Source organism: Anser brachyrhynchus (genome assembly GCF_964034855.1).
Source record: "Anser brachyrhynchus genome assembly, chromosome: 3".
NCBI lineage: Eukaryota > Metazoa > Chordata > Aves > Anseriformes > Anatidae > Anser > Anser brachyrhynchus.
Genome location: NC_137696.1, coordinates 77,300,452 through 77,327,846, shown reverse-complemented (window position 1 = coordinate 77,327,846; position 27,395 = coordinate 77,300,452). Strand labels below are relative to the sequence as shown.

Below are 27,395 nucleotides of genomic sequence, written 5' to 3'. Positions count from 1 at the left end.
GCAGCTGTTCAGTGTGATTTGTCAATTAATTGTGTAGTTTCTTGGCAGGCAAGTTGAAACAAAACTATTAGCTGAACTTCTGATTTTAAGAGGTGAATTACCATTGGGTATCTGGATCCCTGTTGAACCAAAAATGCTGTATATTACAGAAGAATATTGCATGCTAGGAGCTACATCTTACCTACAGATTTGGCACACTTTTACTTCATCTAAAACTCTGCAACAGAGTAACCCAAATGCTAGAGGCTCATCCTGGTGTGTTATGTTACAAGCTTCATTCCTTTGGAGGAATTTGTCTGTGGCAGCAACTGAGAGCCCCCTCAGTGGCACGGCTGTACCCTGGCGGTGCCAGGACCTGTGCTTCCAGGTGAGGAGGTGAGGTGAGGAGGCTGGGAAGTACAGCAGTAGTACAAGGGCAGGGAAAGTTTTTTATTCCTAGTTTGTCCCCTCTTCTACATTCTTGGGGACTTCTTTGCTGCTGATGAGGCAGGGGAGGGAAGGTTTCCTGGTCCAGGTTTTGGGACTGGTGAGGAGGAAAATTCAGTGAAGGTAATGAAATCTGCAACATTCCTTTTGTCCCAGCAGCTGGGGTGTTTCCTGCGGCCAGCAAGGCTCAGTCCTGCAGTGAAGTGCTCGGGGAGCATGTGTGGCAGCCTCCACTGCTACAGCCCGCAGAGGAGAACTGCTCAGCTGTTCAGCATGGTTTGGCTCTAGAAACAGCTCTGCTGAACTCAAAACGTTCTCAGTCATTATTCCTTCTTTTCCCATTTTAATTTTAGCTGAAGTTGAGGGGGAAGATAAATGGCTTCAATGCCCCATTTGCTTCTTGGCAAAACGAGCGGATATTGGTTCTTGGGGGTATTAAAGGCAGCACGATGGGTAAGTGCTCCCCTGTGAGGAGAGCGCTGGAGGCATTTGTTCTTGGCATCCGCATCAAGGCAAAAGGCAGGCAAACACCACGCTGTGCAGTGCAGGGCGGGGATGCAGTGGAAAAGACCTTGTGGCTAAGTCCTGTCAGAAGGTCTAATCAGAACTGAAAAATGCTGAATATCTGCCCGAAACTGACTTTTTGCTCGAGTCCCTGAGATGGCAGGAATGTATGCAATTAGGATCTGTTCGAAGACAATGTTAGTTATTTCACTAAATGTTAGTCATTTCAGGGATCCAACCAGCTGAACTGTGAACAATGGCCCAGAGCAGTGTAGTGTGCTCTGTAGCATGGCAAAACTGGGCATCCCGTACCGGAGAGAGAAGCTGGGGCACCTCTGTCCTCACTACCAAGAGTTTGTCCTGTGATGGCTTCAGGAAGAGACACGTGCAGGAGCGCTGGGTGGAGCAGAAAGGACAGCAGAGGCCTCAGAGCACCCAAGGAGCTTCACAGGTCCATGTCTTTTTCTGAACAAAACTTGTGGGTAACAATTATAAGCCCCAAAATGTTCAATTTCTGCTGTACTCTTACGGCATCTTCCACCATCTGGTTGTCTTTGTGGCAAACCTCAGTGCAGCTCTCTTGTGACTTCAGGAGCCCTTCCTATTTAGAGACCAAGTATGCAACCATGCAACCTCTGCCACTTTTTTTTTGTCTTGGTTGAACATGTGCACATATGCAAAGTTTTGAACTGAAACTATGAGATGGAAAGTCAGGGGCTGCTGGGGAGGATTGTTAATTGCTGCTCATGGGGCAGATGGCTCTGTCATGCTCCTATAACCAGAGGTTCAGAAGAGAATGCTGTGGGTTTTTGTTGTTGTTGTTGTTTGTTTTGTTTTCTTTTAATAGTTGCTGGCACCGACTGGGTGTGTTCACGCTGCCACTGGGAGCAAGGCCACGCTCACACCATCTCCTTCCACGTGTTGCCAGGCCTTTTGGGCAGGTTCCCCCACCTCCATCTCTTGGGGTGAGTTTTGAACACGACTCACGCCCACGACATTCGGGGAGCGTTGAGGTGTTGCTGCTGCGCCGTGCAGCCATGTGCTGCAGGAGCTGCCCGGGAGCGTGCAGGCTCACAGCTCGCAGCAGACGAGGGCAGCTCACACCACGTCAGCGACTGCGGTGGTGTCGTGGCTTGTTCCTTCCTCACGCCCTGGCATCCCACACGGCTGCTGCTCTGTGCAGCGATAGCCGATTTCCACTGTCAGAGTGTGACTTTTGCTGGCGATTTAACCGTTTTCATGTTTTTAAAGACAAGTTGCCACTGCTCTTAACAGCCTTGCTTGCTCTCTTCTGCTTAGGACCACAAATGCCTTAGCGTTGGTAAGGGGAAAACCCCGAGCATTTTCAGCCCCTTACTCCAAGGTGAGTAGCTCCATGTGTAGTTACGACTGTCTGCAGGTTGTGGTTACTCCTGTTCGAAAATGTGACGGCATGAAGCCCTTCGCACACGCTGCTGTTTACTGCTTGAAAGGGGAGAGAGTGTGTGCATGTCCCAGCATGTGTCTGGAGGTTTTATGCTGGAACCAGGCAGTTTGGGCTTTCTGGAAGTTTCCTGTCTACCTCTGAACCAATAAAAGAACAGCAGCACAATCAGATGCTGCAGAAACTCCATTTGCAGATGGGGAAGACACTTTTTTGTGTGGCATTAGGCATAAGTTAGTTTTATGATATGCCTTTAGACAGGAAAGTTTTGCTGTTTTTGGAACATTAGAAATCCTGTATTTTTAGTTAAGAGGAAATAGCAGATGCTTCCTGTTAGTCACAATTTTCGACAGTTTATTAATCTTTCTCCCCTAGATCATTTTAGATATTTTAGCTTCTTGGAGTGTAAGTGTTCTCAGAGTGTGCCGTAGTGACAGAAACCAGTTTGAGCTAGCTTAACTCTACTTGTGGGGTTGGGTAAATCCATTTATTTTCTGCCTTACACAGAAGGCGCCTACATTCCTGTAAGCAGGCCAGAGTTTCTACACTTGAGTGTACTGGAACCCCCATTACAGCCAGCTGTAGGAGTGTGTCCCAAAAAGTTGGTCACTCAGGCATCAGATATCATCTTTCTGGATTGCAGTAAGGCCTTAGTCCAGAAGGATGCTGTGAAGGATGGTATCAGACTGTCCACCTGTGAGATAAACACGTTCACACCAAATGACCTGCCTCAAGGGCAGCGCGCAGAGGTTTGCAGTAAATGGGGCTGCACCTGGCTGGTGGCCGGGCACCAGCGGTGTTCCCCAGGGCTCAGTACTGAAGGTATTGTGTGCGGTTCTGGGCGCCACAATGTAAAAACGATGTTAAGGGCCTTGAAGGCTTCCAGAGGAGGCCAACAACGCTGGTAAAAGGGCTGGAAGGCCTGTCCTGGGAGGAGAGGCTGAGGACGCTGGGGTTGTCCAGGCTGGAGGAGAGGAGGCTCAGAGGCCACCTCGCTGCTCTCTGCAACCTCCCAAGGAGGGGAAGTGCAGAGGGAGGTGCTGGGCTCTGCTCCCCTCCCTGGGAACTGATGTCAGGATGCACAGGAACAACGCAAAGCTGTGCCAGGGAGGTTCAGACTGGACATCAGGGGAAATTCTTTTACCGTGAGGGTGGTCAAACACTGGAATGGGCTTCCTGGAGAGGTGGTCAGTGCCCCAAGCCTGTCGGTGCTCAGGAGGCATTTGGACAACGCCCTAGATAGCACGCTGTAACTTTTGGTTAGCCCAAAGGCGGCCAGGCAGTTGGACTTGATCACTGTTGATCCCTTCCAACTGAACTGTTCTAAATCCCCCTCCCACTCCCTGGTGCCTCTTGCCATAAATTCCTCAGCCTGACTGCACAGTGAATATCCCTTTTGATGCCAGAGGTCTTTTTGGCAGTAGTCTGTGAAAACTAGCAGCCTAATCTGGAACTAAGTTCACTGCTGGACCGTTTTAAAATCCCTGTTAATCTCCAAGTGATATTTAGAGCTAGTTGTTGAAAAGAAGTGGTTATATAAAAATACATTTGCTGTCTCCAGTCATCTCACACCCCTTACCTGTGAGGCAGCAGCAAACCCTGTGTGGCAGAGCATACCTGAATAGAGGGTAGAAGACTAAGGGAAGGAATGAGGGAGGATACCAGGAAGGTATGTGAGAGGTGCTCCCACTGTGATTTTAGTGAAGAGATAAATACGTTTTTTTAAAACTTTATCTCCTACCGCTTTAGACTTGGTTGAAAAAAATCATGGTTTGTCATTTTAAGTACATTTGCTCAGTTACTGTTTCAAGCATTTTAAAACAGTCTTTAGTACACTGGGTATGTGAACGAGTGAGTCAACCAGTAAGAAGAGAAATGTGAAGTTAAACCACACAAAAACACCAAGAGAAAAAGTTGTTACCTTTATTTAAAAAATACCAATAATACTGACAAATTTAAAAAGCGATTCACACTCATACAAAAGTATTCATGTGTTCTCCAAAACCACTGTATATTAAATGTCAGCATTTTAATCATGTTTTGATTTACTAAAAATAGATCATATTTAGCCTAGTTATTTAAGCAACTGCAAAAAATCAGTAAGACCAGCGCTGGGCATGTAATACAGTAGGACTGTTTGGCAGTCTAGAACAACATTCCCACACCTTGTCCTAGCTCCTGAACAGGTATCAGTTCACCCTTGAAAAACAGGACAAGAAGCTACTCGACACTTCATGTAGTTAGATCTCTAAAAAGCTCGGAGGACCGATGTCCTCTCCTTTCCATAGGAAGACCATTGCACTTTGGAGCTCACCAAATAATGCTGAACAAATGTCCTATAGCATCTTAAGGCTAAATTATTTGAGAAAATTGACTGCTATCTTTCAAATCATCAGTGTGGACAGAAGAGGTTTAGTTCTGATTAAAAATCTAAATAACAAGGCTTTTTTGAAACCACACACAATAAAGGCTCAGACAATAGCAGTGCTCACTTTCACTTTTAGCTTAACTGGAACAGCCTGTGTCTGTTCACTCCACCAGCACAAATAGCAGCATCAACATTTTCTAAAATTATTCTTGTAGGGAAAGCAAATGTCATCAAGTCCCACTTCTTTTCACGCTCCAACTCCTGTTGTATTTGCCTTAGAAGATCTATATACCTATCATTTGCTATATTGCCACAAGTTCATAGAGTGTCCCGTGCTGTCTAAAGCCAAAATACCATGATCAGGCAGCACTTCTGCACAACCCTGTCTTTTCAACTGCCAAGCGTTCACTGCCTACTGGCAGCAGTGATATTCCAAACACGGAAATAGCTGAAACTAAAGGAGTTATGGCACAATGGGCGTCTTAATTTATAGCTACCGTTGGTCCTGAGGCTTCGTATCTTCCTCTGCCATACCGCAGCTGCACAACATTCCAACGTCGACAGGCAGCTGGAGGCATCAGGTCATATAGCGAGTAATAGCTCTCAGAGCATAAAGTAGTTCGGCTTGCATCCGAGCTTCTACCAGAAGCAAATTTACATGGACCTTTGGGAAACAAAAGAAGTTGTGCGTTAGCAAAGCGCTCGCAGTAACGTGCTTCGGTAAAAGGAAGTCTGTGGGGCTGTGGTTTTCGTATTAGTTTTTGCCTTAGCAGTGGGGGAGCGCTTTGCACGTTTCAGCTACCCAGCTAATTAGCTCTATCAGGAAAGCTTGCTGAAGGAGGAAAGATTGAAGGAACGCTCCGGTACTGTAGCACGGTGCAGCAATGGGGCACAGGTACGTTTAAGCAGGGCCAGGTTCGTAAGAAGAGGTAGGTGACCTTTAGTAGACCAACTGGTTTAGCTGGAAAAAAACAGACAAGCTTTCAAGCACAGAAGCCCTTCATCAGCAGCAGGCTATGTGCAGCTTGGGAACAACTGTTGAAATTGAGCTTAATTCAGTTAATTAATTAGTCGAAGGCAAAAGGGTGGTTGGTACCTGTGGAGCGGAGGGGGTTGTTAGCAAAGGAAGAGGTGATAAGGTCGTTTGCCCCTGTGGGACAGAGAGAGAAACACAGGTAATTATCACCTGAACAACATGGGAGCGGTTAGCTGAGGTGAAGCACACCAGGAACTGTAACATGCCATAAAACTATTGTCTCTGTTGAGATAGAGGCTTTCAGTAGCTGCCAGAGGTACGAATTTGAGTGCCCCAGCTCATCTTCTCAATGTATTTACTGTATTTCTTTGGGGAGGAGATCAGAAACTATGTGGTGGAGGGGGGTGAAAAGTATTCTCTCACTGACAGCAGGTTAGCTGACAGTTTGTTTTGGCATGTAAGGGCTGTGTTTGGTTTCACTGACGTTACTTCCATGAGGACGGTGAGAGTGGCTGGTGATTGCATTCAGGAACATGTATGATCCTTGGATTTTGATGGTTAGGGAGATGCAAGGTTCGGGGCTTTAAAGAAGGGTTTATGTGCTTGAAAGCTTGTAAGTCTAACAAAAAAAGCCAAACCACATATAGTAGTTTTTTTCACCCTTAAATCATCACAGTTATAGTATCCCTGTTATAATTCGGTATCTCTAGACTATTTTCACGAGGAGTTTAGCAAGAAATGGAGCCTTTGATATGAACACTGATTAAAAAATATTACCAGAAGGTGCAATTCAGACTGTAACCCAGCAGTAGGCACTTAGACTTTTAACTAAAGTAACTGCTTTGGGGCCATTCACAGTATGAAAAGAAAAAATATTTCAGTCTGGGAAGTGCTATACCCCGAATTAATTTACTGAACACAAGCAGAATCCCAGTCACATCAGCCAAAGCTTAAATGCTAGCTGGGTAGGTGTGGCGGTAGCATGACAAACAGATCTCCCACCCATGTCCCTCAGACCGCACGCACACTGTACCTTCTCAGAGTGTTCAAACTGCCTCCAGAAGCTATCGTACATTCTTTTTGTGGTCTTTTCAGGAGTGCAAACCACAGTCTTGATATAAACTTTAAAGCTGCGGTCCAACAACTGATTAATTTCACCATAGTCATAGTCATCGTATCTGTTCAGAATTGAAATAAAAACACTTTCATTTTCAAGAACCAGATATTTCACTTGCCTTGTTTGTAGGTTCCTTCCAGAAAATAAATTACTGTCTAATTTGTACCACTAGTGGCCCTTCCCCATACATACAAATATGGTTTTTTTAAAAAAAAAACACACAAGTATGTTTGCTTAATAAATAGCTCTGCTTGGTCTGAGTAAAAAAATAATAATAATAATGCTAACAATTCTGATATGTACAAAAACCGTAGCAAAACTGACCTTATTCCAAACATACAATGAATATAGTTCCAAATAGCTCGTCTTAGCATTGAGGTATCCACGTCTTTGTGCATGGCCATTGTGTTGTAAGTCAGATTATAAGCAATGTGAAACTTCTCATCAAGTAGCTGTCCCACGTCTGGGTAAAGACGATTAACCAAGGAATAGCCATGGTCTTCCCAGGAATAATCCTTAGAAGAAGTAAAAATGCAGAATGGAGCATTTCAGAAATGAACTTGTGAAGGCCTTGTGCTTTAATGTAATCTCTCAGGGCACATAATCCAGTATGGGGGTTTTGTTCAGTTGGTTTCTGCTTTAAGTCTTGTCATCCTTGGGGCAGTAAGTTACAGCACAGCAATTTCTGGGTTTGGTATTTGCCACACAACAAACAGACCGCACCCTAAGCTTCCTGAGAGCAGCCCCCATCCTTGTTACCTGAGCTCGGAAGGTGGGCACGTGCATTCCATGTCTGGAGAAGTCTTTGTAACCATAGCTGGTATCCTCAAAGTGACGAGACACATCTCTTGTCGGTGCCGATTCTTCATCTTCTGTTAATTGCAAAGAGAATTTCATGCAATTTCAGTAAGAACAAACTGAAGTGCACTAGGGGAACTGTTACAGAAGAATGGGAGTCTGTGCTTTTTAAATAAACACAGTTTCACTGGAATACCTGTAATAAAATTCTTTGGTACACCTTAGTGTGAATTCAACTGTTCTTTTTTTAGAGGCAATTCCATGAAAAACACTCAAAATCTTTCTGATCTGCAAACATCTTTTTTCCTTTCTTTTGTGTACCAGTCTTCACCCTATCCCTCTGGTCTAGGGGGTACTTTGCTCTGAACTCAGGAGGTCTTTAAAACTGTAAAGGGGAAACTTGGTTTGGAACAGAGAGCTTATTGAAAAAAGACCTCTAAGTCTTCCATGCCAAGTTTATTTTACAGGAAAACATTGAAGAACCCACAACAACCCTAAGCTTCTAACAGATTAAGTGTTATTTCAGAGTCACCTGAAACGTAACGTTTTGTAGACTTAAAAAGCTACATCTAAGGACTTCTTTTTACAACGCCTCATGAAAGAGGTTTAAAAGTTTCACATTTCTGTTGGAAATAAATTTCTAGTAAACACGATATTGGTCAGTAAGTATTAGTGTATGTTTGGGGTGCCACAAATCTTGGCACTGCTTTGCTTCTAAGTGATCCTGCAAGAAAACCAGGCACCCCTAATCTTGATCCCTTCAAAGCAAAGGTACTGTTTTTGAGACATCAAACAACACTTATTTCTTAAAGCGATTTAGAACACATATACACACTACATCTGTGCTACCTGAAGAACACACGAACATGCTTTCCCTCTTCTCTCTTTCAAAACGGGTGGCCATCTCTTCTTGGCTGGCTTCCTCTTCATCTCTGCACTCCTGCAGCTGCTTCATTTTCTCCATGAGAGCTTCAACTTCACAGACGGACTCTGTAGTCTTGAAAAGGAGACACAAACATTTCATTTCCCTGTGTAACAAGAACTGACAATTACAGTAGAAATCATCAAGCCAGAAAATTTAAATGCAGGCTCTGTCCTTCATTTACATCATTAAATACTGATTTTTCCAGGAAAACCGCTCTTGAAAGAAATCTGTACTGACCTAACAGTTCACATTTAGTCATCATTTTTTCTCAATAAGATCTCCGGTATTTTTAGTATATTTTAAGACTTACTGCGTTTTGGAACAAGTGGTTGTCACAGTAAAATTGAAATAATTTCTTTTAGCTAATCTAAATGTTTAACAACTGAAAAAAATAGGGGCTGTAACAGAAATTCTGATAGAGGAAGTAACCACAATTTACTACCCAACTGTATTTTTCCCTTTCTCTGCTCACATATTGAAGAAAACATATCGAAAGGGAAAGGAAGAGTGAGTGTAAATGCAGATTTAATGAAGCCTCAAAGGACAGCTAGCGCAAGATAATCTTACTTCACAAGAGCTGTTTCAGCACCATCACAATATGCTATTAATTCAGTATCTGGTCCTGTAAAAATCCATTAGCACAAAGCAAACTGAAGTTATCTTCAATTTAAATTATTCTCCCCTTTTTCTCTCTGCCTTTTGCCGTCAACTTGCCCCTTGAGAAAACCGGCAAGCTCATCTGACAAAATCTGAGTGCCACCCACGCTATTACAGCAAAGTCTCACAAGCAAGGAACCTACACTGAAAATATCCTGTTGTCGCTGCTCTTAAACCAGCGCTCAGTTCACATCATGCTTCTCACCAACTGGAAGCAAGTGCAGATCAGTGAGCACAAGTGCTGCAGGCAGGAAGTACTGTTTTAGACACAGGGTCAGAAAACTGTGAACGATCTGTCGTGTGATGCACCACAAACACCTCAGGGCATCAAAGACTAGAATCAAAGGAAGAGCCAAATTTCCACTGCACACGTGGAATAAAAAGCTTTCCTGGCCACTGCTACTCAGGACGTGTATCATGATCAAGCTGAGGTCAGCAGCAGTCACTCAGATAGGCAAACAGATAAGAGATCAAAAAAATAGACAAGAGAGATTGTATCTTTGTCTCTTCCTTTGCTAGCTTTCCCCAGTGCCATTTCAGCTCCTCCTTAATATATCTTTTCAACAGGTTAGTCCTCAGCTAGGTTAGGCTCATCAATCCCACTGAACAAAAAGAGACGCATGCACGGCTATCCTCGGTGTATTCAGTTTACAAAGGAACTACTTCAGTTGAAGGAGAGTTTTCAGACACTTCCCGGGATACTCACAGTTGGGCTGGCATGAACGTCATCCACCCCGTGGTAACCATTTGTCATATCGCAGATGCAGTAGTTACTGACAGAAGGTGGCCTGAAGGTGTGACCCCCTTCACAGTCGATCTCCGGGCTGATTCCACAGCCAAACGTGAAGGAAGCCAGGGAGTGGTAGTGTGTAAGGAGAACTACTGCGTGGATCAGCTCCGCCAGGGACCAGCTGTTCTCTTCAGTCTTCAGAAGTTGCTTTAAAAATAATGCAAGACAAAAGCATTACTTTTAAAAAGGGGTTCCACGATTCCACTTTCATGGAATTTATCAACACATTTATTTGACGGATAAAATTATTTTTCCAAAATCCACAGTTGCTCCCTAGCTCCCTTCTGCCCTAACTCTCTGCATGCTCGCTGTCCTGTTAGCAGGTTACCTGCTGATAGCTGACCTGGTGACTTCTCTCCCTTCTCCAGCCCCCAAGCAGCTATCGAGGCAGTTGGGGTTTCTGTTTTGCACCATACGGTTTGCACTGAAGCCAGACTGGCTTGTGTCGAAATCTCACACCTCTGGTGAAGACGCAACCACAACAGTTGCCTCTTTCTTTAACCGGCCTTTACAGACTCGGAAAACGCTGGCACCTCCTGGCAGATCAGCTGTGCAAGAACCTGGCATCAAGGCTGGGCTCCCTGCGCCTGGTCCCTGTGGGTGGAATGCTCTGCGTTTGACAAGAAGCTTCAAACCCCAACTTCCCCTTCAGGCAGGAAAGTGTGGGAGGTTTGGGCCTCCTGGCAAAGCGTGCGTCCTCCCCCACAGCCCAGGGTCCTGCCTCCGCTCTCCACCTGGCAGGCAGCGCAGAGCGAGTCCCAGCACCCACTTCCGTGCTACGGGTAAAGAGAAGGGCAGAGGAGGGAAAATTGCCCCAGTAGCCACGGCCAGGGCCGGGCAGGGGTGCCCCTACTGTGAGAGCTGCTGTCGCTGAACACCCAAAGCTGGCTGAGCTGGGTTACTCTCGGAGGAAAGAGCAGCAGAAGCAGCCGCTTTGTGGCTGGTTGGTGCTGCGCTGCTGGCCGGCTTCCACCCTGCACTGCCACGGCGTCCCTGGGCTGCTCTGCCCTCCTGCTCCCCCACTCCCAGCCTGGGCATCGGTCACCTCCAAACTGCCATGCAGGGGCAGTGTGGGGGCATTTAGCCTTTTCCTTTTGTTCTTACTACTGACTTTCCCCACCCCCCCCAAATAAAATTATCTTAGATGTAAACACCAGGGACTCAGAAATGCCTGCAGAGAGATTAGAGCTCGGAAAACTGAGCGTTTGAACCAGCAAATACTGGGACAAAAACATGGTGATCTGTGTTCAGCCTGGCACCATCTCAGAAATGCTCGGGGATTTCTGGTTACTGACAGCATCCAACTTAAGGAAGTGCACATCTGACCACACCAGCATCGCACCAACAGAATTCTGACATGACAACTCTGAAATACCAGCGTATCATAAATTAAATTGGTTTGTGGTTTGAGACCAGTAATGATTATGCCAGTTTTACGGGGTTAGCACAAGTGATATATCATGCACGCAGTATCGCAGTGACTAAACACCGAAATGAAAGTGATCTGAAACACAGAACATCTCTCACCCTGTCTGGCTCCTAACCCTAAGATTGCATTTACTGAAAAACAAGGGTACATTCACATTACTCCATGAAAGATCTACCTCGATATGCTCCTTGGTGATAAGCCAGGGTCGGTGAGCCAGCATTTTGTTCAGTTCTCCCAAATTCTGCAGTTTTTGAGGTGCATTTTCCAGCCCATTCAACCATTTAGGGTCTCCACCAACGTGAAGGAAGTCATTCACATGGAGGTTAACAAGGTAAGAGCACTGATGTCTTGCTGCAGCCTAAAAAGGAAAACACGGTTGTGGTACGGAAAACAATTACAGTAAGTTAGTGCATTACAACAAATGTCACAAGCCATCATTTCCTCAAAATATTCAAGAATAAGACTTGCAGTGTTCAAAGGCTGAATTACAAAAAGCCTGTTTTGATTATTGTTCTCATAACAGAAATATTCCTCATTTGTCTACATTCTAATGATGCTGGCTACAGGTGCACCATGCCTGCATCCAGAGAGAAGTACAGGCATAGATCTATTGCATGACCTGTAGCCACTATGCCGTCCTGCACAGTACTCTCCAGCGTGGAGGAAGCAAGACTGCTTCTAGGCAAATCTTTACCAGCTAGAACAAAAGCAGGTTTTAGAATGCACATAGCAAGAAGAATTAAGGGCAGCTTTTCAGCAAAGAAGAGATCCAGTGTCATTTATTCAAGCATTAACACTTTTCCCATCAAAACAAGGTGCAGTGCAAATCTTCAGTGTAACTTCAGCAGGCCATTAATGACCATTGCACTGGCAGATTGGAAATGATAAAATCAGCCACTTCTGGCAGAAAACCTGCTCAGAATTCAGGGATTCAGAAGCAGATAATGGCACTACCGAGTCAGAGAGAGGTGCATTTGACAGACCATGCACACACAAAAGCTGTCTTGAAAACCAGTTTCTGAGATACTAAGGAAACCAAGAATAAACAATTCGTATTTTTATAACAGACTTTTTTCTCTTCCTTGCATTCCTACCGAAACTATGAACATAAAGTACTGATCTTATGAAACAATTTGTAAAACAGACACAAACAAACCTACTCTGTTTTTCCCCTTAGCTTCTGATGAAATGCCTAGCCAACTAGAAACTGCAAAACACTGCTATTAAAAAAGATCAGAGAGAGTTGCCAAAGCGGCTGTTTCTGCTTGCTGCTTTACGTTCCAGCATACCATTATCCCGATGTAGTGCCGGTAATGAAGAGGGAGTGGACCATCCATCTGCAGCAGATAGTGCTGAGTTTTCAGAAAGCTTTCAAGGTACTGCGGGTGGAAAACCATCACCAAGGTAACATTGTCCAGTCGGCCCAGCGTCGCAAAAGAATCTGCAAACAGCGTGTGCATCATGGCGTCTTCGTTTCCCACTTGAATAGTCTGAGTTAACAGAAAGAGAGATTAATAATATTGTCTGAGCAGTACTGATAAAATAGAAAAAAAAATGTATTACCACAGCACCCAGGCCCCCAATGAAAGGAATTATAAGATACCTCTCCTAATGGCATTAAATCAGTGCACATAAAGCAAGGCAGGAGATCCCTTCAGCACCTCTCATTTGGATCCCAAATGATTATATCAGCAGCAAAAAGAGATTTTTGCCTTTATACTTTCTCTCATGCAACATTGACTTCTCCTCAACTCGCACCTTCCTGAATGCCCCAAATTCATCTTACGTTATTATAACAAGAGCGAGCTAACTGAAAAAATATTTTTTACTGAAAGGAAAAGAAGAAAACAAGTAAAAAGCTAGCTAAGATGACAAGACAGAATTATAAAAGGAAACTGAAGCTTAAGGCTCAGAAATTCCTAGAAAACCACAGGCATATTACTAACTTTTCCTCTGCTCCAAATTCTCCTACCAGTCGCTCAGAAGAGAAGCACCAGCAATGCTCAGCCACGGCACTCTGCAGTTTGTCAGATATTCAGAATGGCAGTGGCAGCTCAAGAAAAAGTAACCCCGGAGCAGAGGGGCAGGTACCTTGTGGACCAGTAGGAAACTACATCCGGATGTTCACAAGGAAACACACACTCTTACACAGAACAGTATTGGGTTTCTCTAATGCTAGAGAGCAGTGCGGGAGGTGTCATAACTACTCCAGAGTTCCCCCGGGCTCTCGTTGGTTTGTACATCAGAACTGTGGCCAAAGTCTCACCAGGACTGAATGTGATCACAACTGAAAATGTTTTGCAGTTCAGCAGCTGTCCTGAAACCAAATGTGGGTTACTACTAAAAGAGTGTTCCTTAAAAGCATAAAGTTCACTGTGTACTTGAAAACACCACCACACCTCCTTCTCTGGGATGAATCTGCTTGGTCCGTGTCCCAGTGGTCTAGGAATTCTTATTCCAAGTTCCTAGAAAAGAAAAATACACCATCTCAGCGTTCGGTTATAAACAGCCTTTTAGCTGTGGTTGCAAGAAAGAAAAGAATTTGCCATTCAGAGCTGAGCTTATTTGGGTACTTGGGGTACTCTGACACCGGTACTTTCACCAGTACCATTTGTACGAATGCAAATTATTTTTCTGCAAGTACTTTAGAACTAGTCACACTTGTTTACAGAGCACAGTCCCACTCCAGCTACAAAAACTGCAACAACAAAGGCCCTGTCAACCACAGAAAAAACACACAAATATATATATGTATGCGCACAGTACAACCTGGTTCACAGAAAATTTTGCATAAGGCAGATTCTGGCAGGGCGTCCGGGACACGTTGTTCAGTACAGAGCCGGCTGCTGTGTGGTTATGCCACTGATACAAAACGAGACTGATGTATGTGTGTACATCCGCAGTAAGCAAGCACATAACACTCTGTGCATCTGTCAGGAAATGAAACAGCTGTAACCCTAATCAGATTTCTTTTTCCCCGACCTCAAAGAGGTCTTAAACTGCTGAAAGTACCTGATCTACATCTGCGTCTGCTTTCTTTTCAAGACGGGGTAAGTAGCTGGTCAGGCTCAGGCAGAGGTGAGGGGGAGCACCCTGCGGTACTGAGGCACTGCAGGCAAGGCAGAGCAGAGGGGTGTCTACAGCTCTTTTAGGCTTCGAGGGCAGACAGAACCCCTAAAAGTTGCCTGCCAAATCCAGATTTATATTTTGCTACGTTTTCCCTACATAGGTGAAGGCTGTTACAACCAAGCAATACTGGTCTCACTAGTGCACCTTTTGTCCGTAGCTGAGGTTTCTATTTGCACGAGTTCATCGCACGAGAAGCAATTTTATTAATCAGTTACCGTTCCCTGAACTTTCCGCTAAGACTAAAAACCAGCTTCTGAAAGCTGGAAACGACCAGCACGGATCCATCTCGGAGCTACCGAAGCCCACCAGCCTCCACCAGCCTCCAGCACCTCTCAGACCTGTGTCAGAAGCCCTCACTTCTCTTACTGGGGAAAATGGAGACCAAGAAGCAGCTCTTACCACCAGCCATTTCACATATCCCACAGGACAGCAAGGGTTGCGATGGGGCTTTTTCCTCCTCAGGGTCCTGACATTCACAAACACACCCTGCTTGTCAGCTAAGGCGCTAGCAATGCCACTTGGTGTGGGCTGCAATTCATTTCTTAAAACTCCTCTCTCCCCAGAGCTTCCTACCATTCTTACTCAGTAATATTACAGCTTCTTATCCCAGCTACAGCCGCACTAGCAAATTAGAGGAACATCTTACATGCAAATGACAGCAAGAGAAACGTCGGTACACATCATGTAATTTAGCAGAGGCCTGCAGTTGTCTGCCAGCTCAGCCACTCCAAGAGAAACACCTTGAAGTTTAATTCTTGAACAACTGTGTTTCAGTCTTCCCTGTCCCAGAGGAGTTACAAGGAATTAAAAAACAAGTTTTCAGAAACAAGGCGAGGCGACCGCTGGTATATTTTGCCTCACAATCTAAAATACGTCCATGTCAATATGCGTTACATTTTTAAAGCATGCCGGGGCCAAACTGCTGTGTTTACGCTCCACAGAACAGGCAGCGTTAGGAAGGCACGCTGAAGGAAAAAACGAGCCCTCTCTGCGAAGTGACATTGGGCTTCCTGGGGGACTGAAGAAGTTGCCTTGTTCTCCTCAGGCCCTGAAATGACAGCATGGATTCAAGCACGGGTTCAGGGCTCTGCTCTGACGGGGAGGTTGCAAAGGACTTGTGAGCGTGGCACTTCGCACTGCCTCCGTTTCCCATCTGCAAACTGGGGGTTAAAGCATTTCTTCCAGAGGGTGCTGAGAACAGAAATGTGCTTGTTGTCATGAGGTGATTGACTACCAGAATCAGCGTTTAATCAAGTTCTCCTAGTGCTCGAAGAACACCAGGCTTCTCCAAGCACTCCCAGCATCCCGATGCTCTGATACGACACAGACAGCCCAGAAATAACGCCCAGAACACTCCTGGAGGACCTTCCTTTGGTTTTTGCTGTATCTCCAAGCTCCACAATGCCTTTCACGATGCATTCCAAGTACATTCAGCCAAGACACACCTCCCTCCACACCTTCCCTTCCGAGGGCAAGCTGCCTCCCGGGCCAGCTGCGGCACCCCTGCCTGTCTCCCCTGCGGCCTCCTGGCGAGGACGCCCCTCACGGGACACCGACAAGCACTCGGCAAAGGAGCGGGGCCCAGGCCGAGCAGCAGATGTAAACAACCAATATTTATTTTGCTTATTACAAAAGCCTAAGAGACTTTCATGTGATTCCAGACCATCAGGTTGCGCACCAGTGACCTCAGCGCTGCGGTTTCCCCATCAAGCTTCTCCTGGCTTCTTTCCTCCTTTGTTAACCTCGCCACACCACTTCCATTCAAACCAGGAACTCTGCAGCTGAATCCAGCTCCGAGCTCAGCAGAAAGCCGACCACAACCGAGGCTTTACGTGCAAGTAATACCTCAGAACGATAATCCACCGCAGGCGCTCGGTCTTCGAAGCCAGGCCCGGGTGGCTGCGCGGTCGGACTGGGGCCGCCTCGGCACCCAGGAAGCCCAGCAGCTGACGGCGGGGGAACCACTGCACCACACAGGGGGGCCTCTGGAGAGAAGCCTGGCTTCAGCTGTATAAATGCTGTGTCGCTGGGCCAGAGGAGGCTACCTCAGAAATCATGGAAAGGGCACCTCTGTCCCCGTATGTAATGTAATTCGCATTTCTGCGTGGCCACGATTGTTACCACAGGAACCCCGTTCTTGGGATACCTGTCACATCTGAGCCTACACGTCCCTCCTCACTGCCACAGCCGTGCACCTGACATCTCGTGTATTTAACCCATGCGACATTCCTGCAGAGTCAGCAAAGTGTGTTATCTCCCCCTTAGACAAAAAAGGAGAAACACAAAAGCTGTGTGTCTAACCGAGGCTGCTACAGGAAGACCGATGGCTTGAGCTGAGGTCTCAAGTCACAGGCTAATGCCCTAACCATCAGACCGTGTCTTTTCAGAGACTTCTCAACCAGGAAATATGTGTTTTATGCAAATTTACACCAAGAAACAGCTCTTCAGAATGCAGGCAGAGGAGTTAATGAGACAAGTCTGCAAACCTAATTAAGCTTCCCAGTTACCATTCTCTCCCACCAATCTCTCACTTCATTTATCTAACTCCATGATGCCACCCAAAATCTGGATGGCATGCACAGATATGCTGAGCAAAGGCCACTTACAAATCCATCAGCACGTAGAAACTCACGCTACTTACAGCTTTCCTGCATCTTAAGGCTGTCAATCAAGCCCTTTTTTAGGTAAATTTTTAAAGTATCTTGTCGAGAACAGCACTCCTATCAAATGTAAGTAAAAGCTTGTGATGCAAAATTGGATTGCAAATGCTTAAGAGATGCTTTTTAATACCTGAGGAGCAATGTACCTGAACACTGTAACAGACCATCATCTATTTTGGTTTTGAACCTCTTTAAAACATGAAAAGAAAAAAAAATGTCACTGCTAAACAGACACCCAATGTCAGAAATTCCACCTTGAAATACTGAAGCAGAGTTCAGCTATGTGCAGGGATGCAGAGCTTTGAGACCAGGAACAGCCACGTAACCCCAGCTACAGCTACTGCGCCATAGTTGAGCCTAAATGCTTTTTCTGATCCCTGCTACCGGCTCCTGGCAGCTAAAGCTCTGCCTCTTATCATAAAACTTCTCCCAAAACTCAATCATAGTTTGGTCAGATGAGTATGGTGACTGCCACCAAACTTCTGATTTTCAGTAATTCAGGATTCATCAGCTGAGCGCTAACCGTGAACCACAATCTTCAGACTGCTTGCCTGGGTTAAAACACAATGAGTCATTTTGCTCCCCTCAAGTACAATCAGCACCAATATCAAATGCTGTATCTCCCAGAGATGCTGATTTATATACTCACTTAAGCCCCTCTAAACAGCCAAAACAGAACATTTTGTCACAGACAAGCCACATGTGAAGTGAAAATATAATTATCAATTTACCTCACTAAACCACGCTTGGATTAACATCTTCACCCGAATCATCTGTATCCTGACTAACCACTAAGTACTGCTAGGTTCAAACAAAATTTTATGAAAGTCACATTCCGTAATGCAATATAAATGAATCAGCACAGGTATACAGAGGGAAATGAGTCTGAGGCAACCTTTTTTGTGGGTAACTTTTCCCTAGACGGCCAGTGGTCATTTTATGTAATCTAAGCACATTCCTATCCAAGCTCTGGGTTAAGTACAGCACAATAAATGAGTTGTGGGTTCAAACCTCTTCAGCACAATTCCCCAGTAGATTTAATCCCCCCACTTCTCCACCGTGCCAGTGCTGGAAATTCAGCTTAGGATACTATGGTATGCATCTGAAGCCGACATTAAAAACATTCAGTTAGAGCTTTACACTCTTCTAGGATAACATGACCCAAAGGATCTCCGTGTCCAAGATGCTGGCACTGCCTCTCCAAGGGAGGCTTTGGCACTTACCCGTCTGGGAGGCTGCTGGCTGCTTCTGCTCACTGTGTCTGGTTCCTGCTTCCCCTTTAAAGGTCACCGACAGCAAGATCTCTCTGCTGGTGACACTGACAGCCTACAAATTCGGAGTTTCCTTGTTTAGATCTAAACGACAATGACTGACACACTGGCCTCACAGGACAAGTTATTTTGATCTCCCTGTGCTCTTATCACCAAGCTGATGCGTACTCAGCTTAAAAGATGTATTTTAGGTTCTGCTCGTGCGGCTACCTTATCAGATGGGTAGCTTTTGCAAGCAAATGGATTAAGAAACAAGGAGTATGGATTAAATATAAATTATTTTATCTCAAAAAAAAAAAAAAAAGAACACTCACGAACCCTACATAATTTCTAAACACAAGGCTAAATAAAACAGGCAGTTTTTCCTATTTTGTTCATTTATCTAATTCAGAAGCATCTGCAATCGCTGTGTCTCTCACAAACCAACCCCAACCCCGACTCATATTAAAGTGCCAGAACAGCAGTCCCCCAGATGCCCACGTACCCTAAATGCCGGTTCCATTCCTTGGGTCCCCCGGGGGTGTCACTCAGCCCGAGCACTGGACATGTCCGCACACGCACGGATGCAGACCTGAGAGCAAGCGCTCTGCTCTGCTCCAAAGCGCCCAGTGAGAGCACAGCAGCTGAAATGCTGCTTTACTGAGAGTATACTTTCCTTATAGATTAAACACCTTAAGAATCAGTAAGTTAACGTTCTCCGAATGTCTCAAGATCCTTTAAAAGACTGCATTTCATAAACATCCCAGGCTATAGGGCTCGATTCAAGACCGACCTCAAGGCAACTGAGCGTGCGCCCAAAGCCACCCAGCCTGCTCTCAACCCAAGGAAGGAAAGCAGAGCCCTGGTTCCCCACTCTTCACCTCTATCACTTTTTTTCCAGTTTTTCCGCCCCCCCCCAAAACTAAACAGTAAGAGCAGGTCCAGCTGGCGCAGTCTCAGGGCACCTCAGTGCTACTCCTGCCCCGTTCCTCCAGTGGCTTTGTGACCCAACCGCCTGGAGACCACAACCCCATTGACTTTGGTTGTGAGCTCACAGACCGAGCACCCGAACCTAAACGGACAGTGCCCGGCTTTTCTATACTCTGTCATGTGTACGACGACATGAAAGGTATGAAAGGGTGAAGGCTTTGGAAGGAAGGCTGCGATTTGCATGCTGTAAACAATGTTTCGATACCAATAAATCGGCGACACTGAAGGAAACGAGCTCAAATGAGCCAGTTCTCCTTTATGTTATGCAGGCTGTGCTGCCGCTTTATGCCAGAGCAAGGCATCCTGCATCTCCGAGGCACTACACCTGCCCCAGCCAGCAAAACCCCATCACTCTCTCTGCAACTCCCGGCAGTCGGAGGATCCCGGCTCCCCTTCCAAACAAAAGCCTTGAAGCGCTGAAACGCTCGATTTCCCCAGAGGGCTCCGAAGCAGCGTTTTATTCCTTGCCCGAGGCGAACCCCGTCCCCCCCGCCGGGATCCCCGTGAGCAGCCCCCGGCCCCTCGGCCCCCCGCCGGGTACCTGCTGCTGCTGCCGCTGCTGCCGCCGGCCCGGCCCGCCCAGCCTCTGCCGGCACCGCGGGGCCGGGCCTCGCCGCGCTCCCCGGGCAGCCCCGCCGCGGCTCTGCCTCAGCGCCCGGCGCCGCCGGGGCGGGCCCCAGCCATCGGGCGGGCCCCAGCCATCGGGCGGGCCCCAGCCATCGGGCGGGCCCCAGCCATGGCGCGGCCTCCCCGCCGGGCGGAGCTGCGGCCGGGCCGCCCCCGAGCCGGCCGAGGGGAGGTTGGAGCCCCGGGGCAGCGCCCCCGGCCGGAGGCTCGGGCGAGGCCTGAGGCCTGCCCTGCTCCCCCGGCACCGAGGGCAGCGCCCTTGGCTTTCGTGGTCACGGAGGTTGGAGGGACCTCCGGGATCGTCTGATCCAACCGTCCCCCTGCCACCACTGTCACCCACTAAGCCGTGTTCCCAAGCACCACGTCCAGCCAGGGACACTGACCCCACCACCTCCCTGGGCGACCCATCCCAACCCCTCTTGCTGAGACCACCACCACCTCTGTCCCCGGCTCGTTTCGCCACCTTCCCTCGCCGCACCAGAACGATGACGCCTGCTAAACCCAGCAGTGGCAGGAGGCTAACATTTTGCAGATATTTGTGTGACTGAGTATGCTGCTTCAGAAATTTGGCCTCGCGCCTATTCCCAAGATCATAACAGTCCCGGGCAAACATATGTTTTGCAATCACATCAGCAAAACACTCAGCCTTTGTTTGCAGCAGTCTGTGCTTCTCCCGCCGGCCCCCCCGGGGCTGTACGCGCTGCCAGATGCCTGACATCTCCCACCTCTTGTGGGGTGGGATGTTATGCTATCGATCATCTCAAAGGAAACAAGCCTCTGAACCGGACACCGTGAATTTTTCTCATCTTCCAAAGCAATCTAAGGTTTACAAAGCTAAATTCTGTTAAATCATTTTCCACCAAATATTTTGAATTAAAATAAAATGACAGACACAAAAGAGAAGAAGTTGCAGTTTAGAGTGGAGGAGGCCAGGACAGCTCTGAACACACTCCTCTGGGGGATGAAGGCTCCTGCCTATGATTTGGAATGCCCCAGACCCAATCTTGAGCTCTAACGAGCTATCTGGTAACAACCAGGCAGGGAAATTCCACGACGCTGAACTTTACGCTCATTTAAATGCAAAACTGAACACTGAAGAACTCTTCACTGGTGGCTCCTGGTATGGGTGTATGAGTCTTGCAGCCAAATGCAGAAAACACCGAGGACAGGGGAATGAGGCACCGGGGCTCAAGGCACCAATTCCGCACATTTCTGATGCTAAAGCTTTGGAAGCTTTCTTTTCTCTCTGCTCTCCAACTACTGCCTCCTCTCTGGGCTACACAGTTAACTCTGCAGAGTGGAAGGATGTTCTGCTTCCAAAGGCTTTGCAGTATTACATTAAATTACCCAGTGCCATAGCTCCTTACTAGGGGACTTGGTTTTATGCTGCCCCGTTTCTCCAGAAGAAATGAAGCGTGTGTCATACCTGCTTGCACTTCATAAAGTGCTCAACAGAAGCATGGAAAAAGAAGAATTCCATACTGGCAAGGAGGGTTGCGTTTTGCGAGCTAATAAAATAAACTAATAAAGAGCACTGCTTAATTCCCGCTGGCTACTTCCTCACTTCAGGCCAAATCCCAACAAAGAGACAAGGAATGGGCTCCTCTTGCAACACAGGCAAAGGGCGGGCTAGTGCTCAGAAAAACTGTTGAAAAAGAGAGTAATGGCCTGAAAAGTTGAAATGCATGAAGATGCCTCACCCTAAGAAGCCTTCCTGGACGTCAGATGAAATGTAATGCAATTCAATGAATTTGTTAACATCCTTGGAAGAAAAATAAATAACTAAAAAGGGCAGCACTCAGTTCCCTGAAGTGTTTTTCTATTTCACTCACTGTAGCAGATCGCCTTGTCTGGGTATTTGTGAGGAAGCCTGTTTATGCTGGTATTTGCTCCTATACAAAGAACCTCAGTAGATACAGATTTTTCTCTGACATCATCCAAGGGAAAATTTCTCCCATGAAATAGCCAGCTCAACAGCAGAAAATTCTGCCATGTTCTTTGCTTTCTGTATCAGGATAAATGAAGGCAGTGGCAACATGTCAGAAAAAGCATGTACAAAGGGGAAGAGGAAGTCACACAGCTGTAGCAAACAAATAATAACACTCTTAAAAGCTCTCCCATATGGCTTGAGCACACAAGCTCTGCTCAGGCCCCAGGTACGTCCCTGCTGTAGCAGAAGCTCATCAGCCTGGTCTGCTGCAGGTGCTGTCCCACAGCAGTGCTCACACAACTATTTCCAAAGTGCAACTGCCCCAGATCAAGGAATGCATAAAACTGAGCCAAGAGCTGGTCTATAAGTCAGTATACAGCTGCACACTTAAATTATTTCCATTCTGGGTCTAGCAAGGCGAGCTACCCCCCACTGGTATGAGCAATGTCAGGAGGAATATGGTTTGACACTGGCACAAGGCTTGTTTGGGTACTGAGTGCAGAATCCCGTGCAGCCGGGGGATGTGGGGACACATCTATGGTACAGTTTGCATAACTTGAGCTCAGGAGCTGTTCCCTGGGGGAAAAACAACGGTATGTTTGACCGCGTATCAATGCAATTAAACAGAAGTCCAGTGAAACGTTCATAAGGGAAAAACCAACAACAAATATTTAACATGAGAATACAGGGAGATACCAAGTTTCCTTTCACCCAGAAAGAGCATATGGTAGGTACAGGCACGGGGTCACCTCAGGCGAACAGCACCTACAGCACAGAAACATACTTCTTCTCAGCAAGCACTTCCATAAAAGTTGCTGGCATAAAAGGATGGCATTCGACATCTGCGCTCACGAGGTTCAGTCATCAGAAACGCAAGCTTTCCTTATTGCTGCAGTGAAGGAAGTGTAACAGAGAAGCTAGGAGGAGACCAATCAGTTACGATGTGAAAAGCCTGATCCTGCAAACACATGTGTCTGAGCTTACCCTCTGTAACTTGGAACAGTGCCATTTGAGTCTAATAGGGCGACTTTTTGAGGAAAGTTCAGCACAAACAGATGACTCTGAAGAACTGGCAAGCCAACATCTCAAATTCTTTCCATAGGAAAGCTATCCAAGCAGGAGCACTCGAAATGCCTGTTGCTGCTCCGGGCTGGACATCCAATTAGCATCTCAGAGGACGATCAAGCAATTCCTTCCCAGAAATATTTACAAAGGCAAACAAGGAGTTCTGTGGTGCTCTGAGGTACCCGATTTGCATTAGTTCTTAAAACTGCATCGTCGTATGTTTTCCATAAGGCAGCGGCTGAGGGTGCTGTCTCCCAGCCGCAGCTCCGGCAGCATCAGGGCCCATGGAGGAGCAGGGGCTCTCCCCCAAGACCTGCTCAGCCAGCTGCATGCCAGGATGCTTGCAGTCCAACCAAGTGATCCGAGACTTATTTTGGTTTGTTTCTTAAATTATTCTTTTATTTTATTATTTGGGCAATTGTTTTAGCTCATTTTGATTGACTGAGGTTAGGCGCTCCTAACCACGAACAAATCCCAGGGGGCAGTGACCCCTAGCAAAGCAGCAGTACTAAGGGCATACGGGCAATGATCTCTTTTGGCAGAGCAGCTCGAGCAGCTCCGCCTCATCTGGTGCCTTAAGGAAGTCACCAGGTGCCTCGGCAATGACTGAGCAGCCCCACAGCAGCAGCTCTCAACGTTTCCCTGTGGATTCCTCTCGTTCCTGGCTGTCCACAGCCACTACCCTTTTCATAACAAATTTCAAACGTATCTCCTAATCTCTCCTATCCCTTTATTACACGCTTGTTATTTCTAAAATAGCAAAAATCTTTATCATGATAACAAGAGGGGAGGCGCAGCAATTGAACCATTAATTACAGTGATGAAAGAATTTAAATTAAATAGAAGACTGTATCAGCCCATCAGTGGGTCAAGAAAAATTGATCAGTATTTCAAAGCATTCTTTTTTACTTAACCTTAACAATCTGATCTGTCAGTCTCCAAAAAAATTGCACTCTATTATTAGCATCAGTGCATAACTCTAGGGAGGAAGGTAAACTATATTCTTTGTATGTACCTGAGTCTAAATTCTTGCTGTATGTGTCAAAAGGGACCAGCCCTTAGGAACGGCACTGCACCTGATACCTTTACAGCAGTGACAAAAACAAGTTGTTTAGGAGAACAAAGGGCTGAAAATCGGCCACATCAGGAAATAAGATCAGAGCAATATACAGAAGCTTTCCACCTTGCAGTCTTTAGGAACGCAAGGCTAAGACTGAACATTTTACACTAGTAAGAGACAATATTTATTATCTGTTCTTGTCTACCATGTGCATCCCTGAAATGCAACTTTTCTGTTTATAGCTCTTATTTACATGTTGCTTTCTTTCTTTCAGCTCTAATGGGCAAATGACTTGCAAGTAATCAAGAGGTTTTGCAAGTGATTACAAATCAGGTAAATCCTAGCCCACTGCAGCCCCAGCAGAAGACCCAGCCTCTTTTCTCCCAGTTTACCAAGCTGCAAGGCTCAGCTGTTACATCTGAGCTGCTCTCACTGCCGACTGCCTTCAATTCACCAAGCTCCAGCATCTCCTGTGCCTTTATCTGTTCCCTGAACTATCTGGTTTGTCACTCAGGACCCTTATGCCCCCCCCTCGTCCCCAGTCATTCTTCTAGCAATTTCTGCCTTTGATTAGATTTCTACAGTTCAACCCCACCTCTAAACCACAAATTGTTGTTTTGTTTTTTTCCTCCCCCTCAAAGCTTGCCCAAATTTAACATCCTCTTCTGCAGTTATTAGGTAGCATAAGTTTAGGGAGCTACAAGAAGTTGAGATCTTGAGATTATTCATGCTTTGGCACAGGCACAAAACCAGACTTATGGTTTCTAAGACTACTCCAACTAGGTAGATTAAAGATGTGTTTCTGAAGATTAGCAGATTGAAAGAACATTTTACCAGATTATTCTTTCCCCTTTTCATAAGGGTACACAGCTCCTCCTAGGCTGATAAACAGCCACTGAACTACAGAAGTTGTTTGTCTGGCTTGCTGTGAACATCCCATGTTAGAAAAGTGGGCTCTTTCTTCTGAGGTGGCTTGGGGCTTGTGCACCACACAAGAATACTCTGGTTAACATCTCCCTGCTTAGACACAGCTCTCCCAGGCAGAAAGTCTGTGTTAACTAGCTCCAGAACTGACCTTGGTAACTCGCTGGTAACTGCTGATCTTTCAGAGGAGAGAGGGTGTAAGGAGAGGGGATCAGCTGTCCAGCTGCAGATTGCCACTCTCTGGGGAGCAGAGTATCTGCAGGCTGCCAGCCACTCCGCAGTCTTTCTCAAGGCTACATAAACATAAGTTAAAAACAAAACTCATTTAATAAGAGTGCATTTGGAGTTTATTCAAGAAAAAGAACATTTAATTTATAGCTGTCTAGCACCGGTTTTGTCTAAAGAGGTCTCTGCTCTCCACTTCAGTTACCAAACCGCCAGGTCACACCAACACCCACAACAGCTCCTTGGAGCTGGGATCCATTTTGCTATCTTTTTCTCAGGCGCTCTGTCCCCAAAATGAATACTGAAAAGGGACAAATATCCTTTCTCAGCTGAGTGAAAATTCACCCTTGGGAACTTCCTGCAACTCCGAGTCCTCGTAATTGATTCAGTTAAGAGCAAGGAGGCCATGCAACACCTTATTTGTTACACTACCTGGAATGCTGTCAGACAGTGCTTCACCACTGCCATGTAAAGGTGCTGTTGGACGCCCGTCCTACAGGGATGGAAGTTGCCTGATCACTCTGGGCAATCCACTGCAAACAAAACCTTTTACACACTGCTAACTTGCATCTTCAAAGTAAGGGAAGACCAGCTGAATCACGTCTGCGTGAGTTTGTTTTCTACTTTTTTAAAACTACATTTGACCTTGGAAATAGTCCTTATATGAAAACAGAAAAGAAAGCAATGAAATGCAGCTCACTATTAGCTTCTGACAGAAGTTAGACACAATGGCAAACACTGAGAAAAACAAAACAAAACAAAAAAAACACCTTAAGGAGTACTAGTGCTAACCTGGCATATTGGAATTGGGTGAGACCATGACAGCAAGTGACCCTGAGCCGCACAGCTGTGAAGTTACAGTGAGGATGCAAGAAATGCTGTGTAAGTATCCTGTGAACAAGCTGCAACAAAAATCCACTTTCATATTCTGTTACACACAGACGTGCAACCCAGATCTTCTCCTCACTGGAAGCTTTGTGTCATCTTTACCCTTGTGGGGCTCAGGTGTGGATCTAGAAAACTGTTTGAAACTCTGAACGGAGACTGATACCTGACTGTTTTGATGTTGAAGGCACAGCAAATAATAAGCTTACTTCTGCAGAGCCTTCACCGGGGAACAAACTAGCCATTTATAAAATGCTTGTTACGGTTGCACTTCTTTGACTCAACCCTTAATCTCACATTACAGCCAAAACCTAACTGGTTTTCTTCCTTTTTTTTTCTTCCCATAAATTCAGTGTTTTCCCCACGAAAATAAATCAAGAAGAATACAATGCAGTAAAAGTATGTCATGTCATTTAATGCACTTCAAGGTTTTCAACTCTTTTTCTACAGCTTGGTTGTTAAAGTGAGATAAAATCAAGTGAAACAATACTAAACGAATATGGGAAGTACCACAAGAGATTCAGGAGCCCTTATATCAGTAACAGCAGTTTGGGGAACTGTTTTGTGGCTTTCTTAGACTTGCTACTTTCAGGCACGTGCCCAATACAGCCCAGAGCAGCAGACGGGGGGGAAGGGGACACAAAAAACCACTTATTTTATTTTCAGTTTTCCATGGTCTAGCTGTGACCTAAATAACATGCAGTATTTATCTGAGTTTGTGAGCTTGGAGAAAACCATCAGATCTTTATTAGGAAAAAAAAATCTAAATACCTATAAAGCTTTATTTTCCTAGCATCTTCTTTAATAACCTATCTTGATGTTGTAAGGCTGTAAGTTCCTCAAGATTGATTCTGTCTCCATATTTGTTTAATGTGCAGAGCCAAGTACAACAATATTATAGGATTTGTCAACTCCTTTAGAACATTGTGTTGGCAAAAAATTAAGCACATCATCCTAGAAGAGCATCTCTGATGTCTAATTACAGCAGTTAAGAAAACAGATCATCCTCTGGGTCCTGTGCTGCAAGTCCCTGGGGTGCAGCCCATCTTCCTAAATCCTGGAGTTGTCCAGAGCTTGGAGAGCTCCTCCAGGGCATCTGGGACAGCCAGGCCTGCCACTGAGCTGTCTGCAGGACCATCTCCTTGCCTTCCTGCCTCCACAGCCATGTCAGCCCTTTACTGCTGGCCACAGAGGCTTTGGGTCCCTGCAGGACAACCATAAAATCACAGGAAGATTT

At 46.0% G+C, this 27,395-nt stretch overlaps 1 protein-coding gene across 6 annotated transcripts in view; it reads right to left on the bottom strand.

The window, feature by feature from the left end:
* Positions 1-4,262: 4,262 nt before the first annotated feature.
* The window catches only part of SESN1 (sestrin 1), a 75,386-nt gene continuing 52,253 nt past the window's right edge, over positions 4,263-27,395 (bottom strand). For 3 of the 6 annotated variants that reach the window (XM_080586909.1, XM_080586912.1, XM_080586913.1), the window contains 9 exons: positions 13,813-13,878; positions 12,703-12,903; positions 11,589-11,771; positions 9,901-10,131; positions 8,462-8,609; positions 7,574-7,686; positions 7,139-7,329; positions 6,731-6,875; positions 4,263-5,385 (listed from right to left, as the gene is read on the bottom strand). In XM_080586909.1, coding sequence (XP_080443035.1) covers positions 5,299-5,385; positions 6,731-6,875; positions 7,139-7,329; positions 7,574-7,686; positions 8,462-8,609; positions 9,901-10,131; positions 11,589-11,771; positions 12,703-12,903; positions 13,813-13,878 — 1,365 coding nt within the window. In that variant the 3' untranslated portion in view covers positions 4,263-5,298. Of the gene's footprint in view, positions 5,386-6,730; positions 6,876-7,138; positions 7,330-7,573; positions 7,687-8,461; positions 8,610-9,900; positions 10,132-11,588; positions 11,772-12,702; positions 12,904-13,812; positions 13,879-18,425; positions 18,851-18,957; positions 19,298-19,983; positions 20,124-27,395 lie in introns of those variants that run through there. The other 3 variants (XM_080586911.1, XM_080586910.1, XM_080586914.1) reach the window with 3 other exon arrangements.